This window comes from Montipora foliosa, chromosome 10 (genome assembly GCF_036669935.1).
Source record: "Montipora foliosa isolate CH-2021 chromosome 10, ASM3666993v2, whole genome shotgun sequence".
Classification (NCBI taxonomy): Eukaryota; Metazoa; Cnidaria; class Anthozoa; order Scleractinia; family Acroporidae; genus Montipora; species Montipora foliosa.
The window spans coordinates 36,026,378-36,038,877 of record NC_090878.1 but is presented as its reverse complement, the minus strand read 5'-3'; the positions used below and the strand labels follow the sequence as shown (position 1 = coordinate 36,038,877).

The window sequence follows — 12,500 nt, the reverse complement described above, 5'->3', positions numbered from 1 at the left end:
AGGACTGGCGCATCCCAGACAGCGCACTGAGTTCGTCGTCACGTTGGGACGAGTACCATGGACCCCACCGAGGTCGTCTTAACACCCAGAGACATGGAAGATACCGAGGGGCGTGGCTTTCACGTGTTAACAATGGTAAACAATGGTTTCAGATTGACCTCGGCATTAGGGCATTGGTGTACGGTATCGCCACGCAAGGAAGACAAGATGCTGGACAGTGGGTGAAGGCCTATAAGGTTATGTACAGCAGGGGTGGTGTGAGGTGGACCTGGTACCAAGTGCGTCGTAGAACTGTGGTGAGTAACATTAGGTTGAACAGGTCAATTCAGAGATTTTTACTGAATTTACTCAATTTTACTGAGAGGAAAAATCACTACGCTTTCCAGCGATCCCCCACTGCCTGCGTCGTTCAGTTTCTTCAAATGAAAGAGATTTTCAGTTACATGTATAAGGATACTTCAATTCTCAGATGACTGCTTTAGGCATCCAATGTGGCCGCCTAAACTTCAATTGTGGATACCTTGGAGCTCACATGCTATATATAAATATTGTGACACCACTCAACACTGAGAATGTCTTCAACAAGTATGAGACTAGAGAAAAGGCAGAGAATGTCTCCGATTGAAAACGTCTTCCACGGCCGATTCGTAAACCAAAAAGCCCGTAGTAAATACATAATCTATATTCCCGTCGCTGAAAATTTTCACTTTGGTCAATGTTCTGTTGTTAGGTATTGACCGGCAACAGTGACAGAAATACAATAGTGCGGCACAGGTTTTCCAAACCTCTCAGATGTCGTTATGTCCGGGTAGTGCCACAACAATGGCACAGACACATCGCTATGCGAGTTGAAATTTATGGACGTCGCCTCGGTAAGTGTCCTTTATTTATGCTTACGAATGGACTGGTGTTCTTCACAGGTAAGCATACCTGAGCAAACGTGGAATAAGTAGATCGGAAGATATCTAATAAAAGAAATCGAGGCGTATCAGAAAGCTGGAGAAAATTTCCGAGAGTCCGATTCCACGCTTTAATGCATACATGCTAAGTAGACCACTACCCATAGAGGCTTTTCAGGACCAACAGTTAAGAATCCCAACTGGCTGGAGACAAACCAGTTGGCTATTTAGAAGTGCAGCCAATAAATTGAACGAAGGATGCCCGGAACCAAATTCAACTAGTGGTCAGAACGGGTCTTAAACCCGGGATCTCCGGATCTCAGGACAAGCGCCCTAACCAGTAACCCACACTGCCTTAAATCCGTACCGCTGCGGTTCATTAGGTCTTTAACGATCTAAGAGCTTTCCAGAAAGCAACCGCAATTCAGTTTTCTTTTTTTCGAGATAGCGTCAGTTGTATAGTTAGACGCGTTGAAGAAGTACAATGACGTTTTTAGCGACTGTCCTCTTTCGCTGAGGTTTAAGTAACCACATCGTACACACAGGGACAATTTTGATATTTCGTCGGGGAATGATATTTCCTTTTAATATTTTAAATACCAATCATGGGTTCTTAGAGCGAATTTCAATCGAGTGTCGTAAAACCAAAACCAAAGTAATTACTTTGGCCAATAAAAAAGGACGGAGACAATCCAGTGAACCAATCGAGACTCGAAGTAATTACACGTAGCCGACACAAAGCGCAGGAAAATGTACACGCGCGAGCCACGATTGGTTTTGGTTTCACTTGTGATTGGTTGAAAAAGTGGCGCGAGAACTTTGAACCAATCACTGAGTGAAATAATTGCGAAACCAAAGCAATTCACCAATTACTTCCGACACTCAATTGAAAACCGCTCTATCTTCATGAACCGATACAAAAAGCACCATTTTCGTTCTTAAAAAATGATGTTAACATCATCGAGGTCGTTATCAGTTACTGTCCTTTATTACGTAATGAGCGGGGTCCTTGATTTTTCAGGGAAACAAAAGAAAAACGTTTTGCATAGGAATAGAGCACTTCCTCTTGACTCTAAGTTTGATACACGAATATGGCCGTCTTTTCTGTGGCCAGTTGCATAAACATTGCTACCGCAACGTCATGTAAAAATCACCGAAAGTTTCGTGGCCACTCAATGGCCAGGTCACTTTAGTAATCAACTTTATTATATGGCTCTGTCTCACGAGTACTGGGAACTACAAAATTCACGAATTTGATTGGCTAAAATCGATATTGACCGTGGTCTAGATTTTCCCATCTGGACCGGCATCTAGACCGGTGAATGTTTTGGGGTGAAAAGATGCAAACTAAAATGCAAAAATATTGAGTATTTTCTTCTACCAATATTTATTTATGGAAGTGCCAAACAGCATGATGACAAGAGAGAGGATGACGAGCAAACTTTCACAGAATTAAGTTCAGTTCATCGCTACTCATCACCGTTCGCAAGCAAAACCAGTTACAAACCAGTTACATTAAACGAATTAAATTGTTCTTGTTTGCCATATAATAGACATCTTATTAACCGAGCTTAGTCAGTCTGTATGGGAGAATCTTGACCTCGGCCGTGTGTACAGACCTCACTGCGTTCGGTCTGTACTCACGACCTCGGTCAAGATTCTCCCATACAGACCTCCTGCTCGGTTAATAAGAGGTAAGTAAAAGAACCAACGTAAATTCGCGAATCAACGCAAATAATTTCTGTACCTTCACTTTTTCCACAGGCAAGGAACCCATTTCAAAATCCTTTGGAATTTCTAGGGGCAAAATCCCGAATAAAGACATGAAAGCCTCTAGTGAAGTTGACAAATACCACGCTGCTTACCTGGCCAGACTTAACTTGCAACCAAAGGGTCGCTTTAAGGGAGGATGGTCTGCTAAAAGGAACAATAGAAGGCAATGGATCCAGGTTGATTTCAGACGGTTCAGGCGACTAACTAAAGTCGCTATACAAGGAAGAGCTGATGCAAAGCAATATGTCACCAGCTTTGCTGTAGCTTACAGTCCTGATGGATACCGCTGGACACCGTTTAGAGTTAACAGCAGACTCAAGGTGAGAATTATAAATAGAAGGCTTCGAGGTACTCTTGCAATACATGGACTACACGATAATACTGCACGGTCTATTCGGATTGTCTTCAAGGACGTTTGCAGAGTTCAGCTGTTGCTTTATTTTCCGTTGACCAATATATAAAGGCTCTTAATTTTCGAAAACAGTGGCGAAAAGGCAAAAGAAAAGGACAAAAGTCCTGAGGCGTGTTTCTTGAAAGGTCCCAAAAGTAATTCTTGAAACTTAAAAAAAAAAGAAGATTTCTTAACATGTTTTCAAAATCAGAGAAAACAAAACAGCTGCAAATTTGCATGGTTTGAAACGTTTTCCTTTTGAAGATTCAAAGCGATTTAATTCACTAGGAAAGTTTCGGGTACTTTGGCTTCCTGGACGTAAAATGAAACCTGAAAACCGTCCAAAGTAAATTGTTGATTGTTTCACGTTTCTTGTTTCCTGAGTGTAAACAACGTAATGGAATAATCTGATAAATTGAACATGTCCTTACTTCACTTCGTGTTGCTTTCCTTTTTGTAGGTCTTCCAAGGAAACCGTGATCACTTCTCTATTAAGGAAAATACATTTGATCCACCAATCCGTGCAAGATTTGTGCGTCTTTACGCACGCACGTGGATCAATCACATTTCAATGAGGCTCGAGTTCTATGGACAACGTGCATGTAAGTACAGAATAATCAGTAGACAATTGCGTTAGTGCTTAATGGCCGCAGTATACTATTCTATGAACCAATAGACCTTTTTGCAGATACGGTGGCCATTTTAACTTCTATTGTTTCGAAAGACATTATGGGATGCTCAGGGGGCAAATTAATATGTATTTGCCCCCTGGGCATCCCATTATAGCTATTGAAACAATAGAAATCAAAATGGCCGCCGAATCCGCAAAAAGGTCTATTGTGAGGTCCCAGACACGTATGTGCGGGGTCGGCTTTGGTCATGGAAGTGACCTTGAGAGGATATGTTATCGCAGATGTAAACGTTGCTAAAGCAGTAACCAAAGGAAAGCCTTAAAAATTCAGGCTAGGCGGGATTTGAACCCTGACCTCTGCGATGCTGTCGTAGTGCTCTAGCAATTGAGCTATCAATCCAACTGGGAGTATTCCATTTTGTGAGTTCGTAATAAGCCTCTAGCAGATGTGAATATGTCTATATGGAAACGAGATACTCGTTTTTAGCATTCGAAGTGGTTTGTAGTTTTAACATGTGTTGTTTTTATCTCGACGAATGCGCGTTAAGTTTTCTAACTGGCGTATTCTTGTCTAATTTCATCTGACATTGTTTAGTTTATTTAGGTATTTTACTTTTTCAGTAACATTAGTAGGCAACTTGTCTTTAGTAGTTTTACCAGTCTAGCAATGGGCCATTTCCGTGTTGCTGTTTGTCTTGGTTTTGAAGTGAGTCTTGGTGCTCAGCTATTGAAAGGGAACTAAGTTTGATTTGCATAAGAATAGGCAACTCATTTCCATTTGAATGGTTATGCACCAGAACTCGCTTTGAAACTGAAGCGTGCAGCAACTAGTTTAGCTAGTTTTAGCTAGTGCGAATGTAAATAGAGAATATTATACGATGCGAGAAGATGCGCTCACTTGTGAGGTATTGTTCTTGCCACGAGAACATAAAATTCATATCGTCGAGCTAACGTGTAATTTTCCTTTTTATTACATGGATAATAAATGAACATTGTAGAGATTGAAAAGCAGGCTTTGATACAAATACTGGGTATTAGTACAACCTAAAAAAGGGGGCAGAAGAAGGTGGGAATAGTGACGGCGTTGCTCAATACGACCACTCGTGGTAGACACGAAGGATACGCCACTCGGTTCCCGGATGTAGTGGTGGTATTGATTCTACGAGTGTTTTAGTTCTTGGCAAAACACTACCATGTAATAACAAATAAATTACCTATGACGAGTTATTTTATTCCCACAGCGAAAAAGGATCTTCCTATGGGTATAGAGGATTACAAGATCAAAGATCGTGATCTCACGGCATCTTCCGAGTGGGACAAGTACCATGCAGCGAGGTTTGCAAGATTGAACTCTGTTGCACGCGGCAAAAACAAGGGAGCCTGGTCTGCAAAGAGAAATAACAGGGGCCAATGGATTATGGTGAGTGTTTTCTTTGATCGTCTTCTGAAATCTCAGCCATTTTGTTTATGGTTCTTCTCGTCTCTGGTTGACAACATATTGCATCCGCCATTTTAGTCTTCTTCGAAGAGAGTCCACCTGCATCGCTTTTATTTAATAGCAATAATCACTATAAATGTCATGCTAAAATAGGAACCAACTATACTTCTAAGTGCTTTTGGCCGCAGACCCATCAACAACAACATAACATAACCTCGGTCATTGCTTGTGTGGTCATTTTTTTTATTTTTATCTTGGTTTGCTACAGGTCGATCTGAAGAAAGGCATTGTGGTGTCAAAAATCCTAATCCAGGGTCGCCAAGACTCCAACCAATGGGTTACAAGCTATAAAGTAGCTTACAGCAACAACGGGCGTACCTTCAAATTGTACACGAAACGAGGTCGAGTCCAGGTGAACTATCCATTTTCTCGGTTCTGCTTAAGTTAATTAATCCTACTTAGCTACCTGTATCTCATTCATTCTGTAATGGTTTCTAGATCTTCCCTGCCAACAACGACCGCAACAGCATCGTTGCGCATGATCTCAGACCACGCATTCGTGCGCGTTACATCAAAATCAAGCCTTACACTTGGTTCGGACACATTTCAATGAGGTTTGAGCTTTATGGACAAAGGCCAGGTGAGATAAACCAACCTAAGATTGCACCTGTGAATTTATATCGTTGGGGGCTTAACAGGAAACGTCCTTAAGCCTCGGAAGACAACCGGAAGTGTGTTGTTTTCCTTTTTTACTTGTCTGTACCCTACCACACTTACATTGCTAAGTATCTGTTCCCTATGATACACAATAAGTTTAAGAATCTGGATCAGATTACTGTCTTGGCATGCGAACTGTTTCCTTCCGGTATCCGTTCGTGGCTCAAAAACATTAGGGAGCTTAAGCACGGGCGTTTTTCAGACGCGGACAGCAACCGGAAGAGAACATTTCAGGTGCCAGGGCAGTGGTGTCTCCCAGATTTTTATACTAATCATCTCTAATGGAGAAAAGATACTTAGCAAAGTAAATGTGGTTGTGTGATGACAAGTTAAAAGGAGAACCGCTGACTTCCTGTTGCCGTCTGCGTCTCAAAAACGAGCTTGCGTAACCTTCGCATTAGAGAGCTTTAAGCACGCGACGTGTTTGATTCATGGAAGGAAACCGGGAGTGAACGTTTCCCACGCCAGGACAGTGGTCTCACCCAGATGTTCAAACTAATCGTCTCTGCTAGTGAAAGATACATAACAACGTAATTGTGATTGTGTGAAGACAAGTTAAATGCGAAAACAGCTCACTTCCGGTGCCGTCTGTGGCTCAAAAACGTCGCTTGTTTCAAGGGCCGGGAAAACCGCTTCGACATCCGTTCGATTTTGTTAAACAGCGAACTTGAAAACCGTTTGCCGCCGCTTCCTGCCGCTACCCGCCCCCTGCCTCTTTAATTGTGTTGAAAACTGTTGAATCGAAGTTTAATCGATGTTGAATAAGTTTAAAAGGGTTTAAACTTTGCTTCAACAACCATTCAACTTTTCTTTTGTTATTGCGAATGTTGAATGAATTTCAAGCCGTTTGTCCCCCTCTTTCAGCATTGTTGCGTATGCGCGTGCGCACTAATCGGTCTCTCAATAACGTATCCATAGTAACAAATCCATAGCCATAGTAACAAACACGGCTGCAGCCTGGGACTGAATACCAGGGTTCTCGTGAAGCTTCTTCAACAAAATCGAAGGGATGTTAATTCTGAAGCCGTATGCTTGGGCCTTAAAGACTCTCTGTCTACCGAGATGCACCGGGCGTAGACACGGAGATTTCGTATGATATGAAACCTGCATTTTTCCCTTGGTGTGTTTTTCCTTCTTTAAATCATTCGTTATCGTGGACATCCATCGGGATTTGTTCTTACTCAGTGCTTCTTATTACAGCTACATTATCATAGTTTAGAGCGGTTTTCAAATGAGTGTCGTAAAATCAAAACATAAGTAATTACTTTGGCCAATAAAAAAGGACGGAGACAATCCAGTAAACCAATTAAAACTCGAAGTAATTACACTTAGCCGACACAAAGTGCGCGAAAATGTTTACGCGCGAGCCAGGATTGGTTTTGGTTTCACTTCTTATTGGTTGAAAAAATGGCGCGAAAACTTTGAACCAATCACTGAGTGAAGTAATGCAAAACCACAGTAATTCACTTACACGCTCAATTGAAAACCGTTCTATTAGGGGCGAGATATTTTGTCGTTACGTGCAATTCGCAAGCGTTTCAACGTGGGTTGGAAGTCTGAGCAGTTAGACCGACAATCAATTCAAGAAAACGCCACGCCCTGAGCCGCTAAAAGCAGTATATTTACGGACATTTGAGTTCAAGATCACTAAGAGCCCAAATCAATTCATTGAGATACCACAAACTTTTAACTAAAACTGAATTTGCTGACTTCCTTTCGTGGTAAGCCGAGTGACATTTGTAATTTCTTTATAATTTAATAGTTGGATATTTACTTATTTTATTTCGAGACTTGTTTGGAATTCTAATTATTGTTTTACATAACATTTGGATGATATGCTTTTGCTTGGTTAGCAGTTAAAAGCATTCCTGAAAATATTCCTGAATTGAACTGTACCCAATTTGTTGTGTGACTGTTAACGGCAACGTTTGGAGCAGAGCCATGGTGAACAAATTTGCCAGGAAGAGTATATTCAATAAATAGTATATATGTTTTTTTTCTTTTTATTGTCAGAGACAAGAAAAAATAAGTACTTTTACCAACAATGGTGATCAGTATTGAATGTGCTTTATTGAAATTTGTTTTGTACAAATTTATTGCGACGCGAGCCGCATGAGGTGACAAAATCAATCCGAAATACCCGATAACATGTTATAAGTCCAAGAGCGGCGTTGGCGCTTTATTCATTGCAAATATTGATATATATTTTCATTCGATTGGCCAGCTTTTCTAGTATTCCTTTATGGCTTTTTGTCGGTTATTTCTGTTCCATTCGTTACTTCACACTGAATAAAAACATAAGCAAAGGCGCGTAAAGCATCTCGATAGACAGAGAGTATTTAAGCTTCATATTAAGCTAAAAAATGAGTCCTCTCGTGGTGACGTTTCATGGTATGACTAATAGCCAAGTATATTCTCTTAGGTGGTGGCCGGCGGGCTTTACATTTCAGCCCCATCCAACGCAATGTACTCAGTCCGCTGCTTGAATGTTTGATTTTGTTCTTAGCGTTTTTTCGCAAATGCAAATCTCAGAAGTGATGTTTGAGAAATTTCCTGCATGGGTTGTTTGTTGTATGGCATGTTGAGATTGCTTTCAAATGTTGTCTGTAAAGCCAATGAGTAGTGGCAATTGTATTTTCTGTCTAGCTGAGAAAGTTAAGCCTGTGATACGGCCCACAACAAGACCTGGCCCCCGACCGCCGGTGCCTCCTCCTCAACCTGGACCTTTACCCTCAGGTATGCTAAATGGTCACTTTGTTTCAAGCTACAATCTTCAGGACATCAATAAGTTTGTTCCTCGCGGAACAATGTAGCAAACCAACAAATTCGATTCTCATACGACAATAAGTTATAGAATGGAATCCGTTCCACATTAGTCGAAGGCCCAGAGTGCTGTTACCACTTCGCAAACCATAAACAACTTAGGAAGCAAATGATCTCATCGCTGCTTCACATAACGAACATCGTCCGCCTAGTTCAATATGTTTTCTGTACTCAATTGCACTTTCAAAAAGCCCTACAGCCTATGATCTGTCGACCTGTGGGAACGTCTTAGCGGACATACTGGATCCGGAAGACCCCGCACACAATAATGTGATGCGCCTTAAATGGGAAGATCTGAATATTAGGAACATTTTTTTTCTTGGAAAATGTGACGGTGTGACTCCTTCAAATGCGCCAACTGTGAACCCAGCCTCAACCAAGGTTTCTGTACTTAAGCCAAACAGATGATTATTTCGCCATCTTGAACTCTTCCATTCATAGGATTTTCCTCTCCACGCTAACAGCCTATTCATAAACCATTTGCATGACCGTGTCACATTACCTTGTTTATCAATAGTCGTGGTACAAAATTTATGCCAGAAATGGAAAGAGCGTGATAACATTGATAAAAATGTCAATTTTGAGACCACTGAAATTTAGGTGACAGATTTTAATGCTTAAAAAATAACTGAGATATATATGAAAAACAGCTGCAGGATGGCAAGTCTTACCATCCAGCACATAATTCTTTTACATTTTTCAAACTTTCAAAGCTCAAAATTGGCATTCTTACTAATTACATCTCCCTCTTGCATTTCTGTCGTCTATTTTGTACCACGACCGCTTTTTATGACTGACAAGGTCACGTGAGACGGTCATGCAATGGGCCTATTCTATTGACGTTCCTTTGGCCCTTCTCAGGTATCAAGTACTGTCCAGTTACCCTGGATCTCGCGTTTGTAATGGACGCCTCAAGTGATGTTGGTCGCCGTAATTTCCAGCTTGAGAAAGCCTTCGCTAAGACTGTCTGCAGTAGATTCACCATTACCAAGCACCAGTCCCACATAGGTCTGATCACCTACGCCAACCTTCCATCCCTGAAGATGCGCTTTAGGCAGTACAACACCATATTTGGTAAGGCTCTCAGATTCTGTTGAATGTCAGAGTTGCTTAGACTTCCATTGATTGTTTGAACAGCTTAAGACGCAGCTTACAGCAAGATTCCCAGACATGTTTCCTTGTTTAATTGATTCACCCTTATGCAATAAATCGAGCTCCAAGAAACGTTTTCGGCTTCGGCTTCTGATTAGCCTTTCATGAAGAGATTTTTAAGGCTGCATCACGGATTCGTGGGAAAGAAATGCGATTGAATGCTTCTAGATACAGTCTTTGAGTTTTCCATGGAACAGAAGGTGAATGGTTATACGATCCCTTAGTTACCAAGGAAACAACATAAAGTGAGGGATATGATTGGGAATATCACTTTCGGGTAGAGATAAAAAAGCAAGAGTATACTATCAACTAGTGGAATTCGCATTGTGCCATCCTTCCGTATTCTAAGACTCGTTTATATTTTGTCGACAGCGGTTCGCCGTGGAATCGACCAAGCGCCATATACTAACCGAGGAGGCAAACGTTTGGACCTCGCTCTTCAAGCCGCTTATGACACGTTTTTCCGCAACGAGCCAACGTACATTCAGAGCGTTTTGGTTGTAGTCACAGGTGGACCACCGAACCGCCGTTTCTCATATGCCATCAGGCGTATGGCGTCAAGATTTACACGCAAGGGAGTCCAGGTTTATGCGATCGGTGTTGGAAAAGCGTACAGGGGCGAGCTGAGGAGCATTGCTTACAAGAACAAACATGTGTACTACATGAAGACGTTTGGATCGTTGGTGGCAAGAGCCAACCAGATTGCAGCTACTATCTGTAGCCAACAGGTAACCGGAACTGCCTCGGCAAGAGCACAATCCACACAATCGCATACATTCGCCTACAGTCAACCACAACAAACGCACTATTCATGGTTTTTATCACTGTATCGGTTATTTGAAAACAAACTGTGATAACCATTTTGGAATATAACCCTTATAACCAAAGCAATCTCAATTTACAATCCGAGGTTAATTATTTGAAAGGCTGTAAGTGTGAGATTGGAGATATATCCGAGTCTGAATACGAAATGAAGCAGAAAGCTATTATTTCGGCCACTAATATAATATTTGATGCTCGGAGTCAGTACCTTATTTGAATTTCAGCTTCTCAACTTGTTAACGGTAGCATGGAACTGAAGACTGCTTTGTTTTCGGAAGGTTTTCGCTCTTACGACGGAAGGGCTCACGCTCGAAGAGTCAGCCAATTTAATCTCACGGTGGTAATTTGATGCATTCACCAGACTTTAAGGCATACACTTGTCCTGATTTCACCTTTGCCCAGCCCAGCTTCCTCAAGCGAAATGTGAATCTGGGGCTTAGATCGTCTCCTCGAGTGCACCACTGTGCTTAGTGACTTGAACTAATGAATAGCATCAAAGCTGGAGTTGACTTTGTATTCTTATTGAGTTTCTCACGTAATTCGTGTTTCCTGACTTAGCGAGTTTTCGGATCAAACACAAATTTCAAATCATGAACGACCAAAAAATCTGTAAAATGACCAGATTGATTTATATTTCGCCCTTCAAGCCTCTTTTGTCGTCCGCTTGTCATGGTTCGCATTTACAGAAGAGAGGCAAGCAGATTTGGATGAAAACGAGGGCAACTTAAGTCTCGGTTCCGTTCAAAGGCCAGGTTACCAATCACCACCACATGTTTAGGTCGTATTTACTCCAACCCATTGCTCCAATGTACCGGTAACTATTCAGTGTTCGAAATACATTGAACCAGTGGTTGCTTGTTCGACTGGCTACCGACGAGAGGAAAAAAAAATTCGCTTCTCGTGATCTTGATTTTCCACTGCCTTCCCTATACCGCAATATAGAAGTTCTGAATGTTTTTTTATGTTCTGTTAACAGGCTAAAGAAGTGGACATTCACAAGCGAGCTGAACTTTTGCATCCGTCAGCAAAGAAAGAAGAAGATATGGCGAAAAAGGAAGAAATTAAAGCTAAGAAATCATACATATAACCTTCAAATCGATTGGATTCTTTTTGTTTGTTTTTTTTTTTTTTTGCAGGCATTTCTGTGAAAACGCAATGATTAAGAATATAGCACTGTAGTTTGTTAACTGGGCCACAATAAAGACCACCTGGATGAAACACGAATTATATTGTCTCTTTGTGACGTCACTTGCAAACCATGGTTGCGTTCTGTTGAGCTGAACTGAGTATGGCTCCTTTTCTTTCGACATGGCTTCAAAGATCGAAGTCTCATTCTGCTCAAGTTTGATTTAACTGCAGCGCGATCTAATGCAGCGCTCATTTTCTTAACCTATAAAAAAAGGCCCGCAGGAATAAGGAAAGCAGGAATAGCTTTTTCCTTATGCCCCGTGGAGCCGGGGTCTTTTTCCCTTTTTTTTCCTTCCGCAAAGATGTAATGCAAAAGCAAGCAAGGACTACTCCAATCAGTTGGATTATTTCATGGGTGGATCTAAGGAAAGGGTGCAGGGAGTGTCATGAAAAGTCTTGCCTGTCAGTCTCCTGCTAAGTGGTCTCTCTGTGCATAGAGTCGTCTGTGCGTATTTGTTAGATTCGAGGGGGCTGGGGTAATGCGTAGGTCTGGTGCACACAGGAGAACAATTAATTATTAACCTGCAAAGGCGTCCAAAGTCATTGTAACGCAAATGGCGTTTTAGTGCATCTTTAAACAAAATAGAAAATTAGACAAAGGTAGCGTACCTGCAGGATAATTATGATTCTCCAAGTATAATGCGTAGCACCAAGGATTCATTATGC

At 41.5% G+C, this 12,500-nt stretch overlaps 1 protein-coding gene across 1 annotated transcript in view; it reads left to right on the top strand.

Annotated features, from left to right (window-relative positions):
- Positions 1–12,054, top strand: part of LOC137972867 (uncharacterized) — a 237,670-nt gene extending 225,616 nt beyond the window's left edge. The window contains exons 165-175 of the mRNA XM_068819561.1: positions 1–296; positions 731–872; positions 2,664–2,992; positions 3,524–3,665; positions 4,936–5,114; positions 5,401–5,544; positions 5,631–5,772; positions 8,496–8,585; positions 9,534–9,746; positions 10,197–10,552; positions 11,623–12,054. The exon at positions 1–296 is cut by the window's left edge and continues 27 nt beyond it. Coding sequence (XP_068675662.1) covers positions 1–296; positions 731–872; positions 2,664–2,992; positions 3,524–3,665; positions 4,936–5,114; positions 5,401–5,544; positions 5,631–5,772; positions 8,496–8,585; positions 9,534–9,746; positions 10,197–10,552; positions 11,623–11,733 — 2,144 coding nt within the window. The 3' untranslated portion in view covers positions 11,734–12,054. The remainder of the gene's footprint in view (positions 297–730; positions 873–2,663; positions 2,993–3,523; positions 3,666–4,935; positions 5,115–5,400; positions 5,545–5,630; positions 5,773–8,495; positions 8,586–9,533; positions 9,747–10,196; positions 10,553–11,622) is intronic.
- The last annotated feature ends 446 nt before the right edge of the window (positions 12,055–12,500 follow it).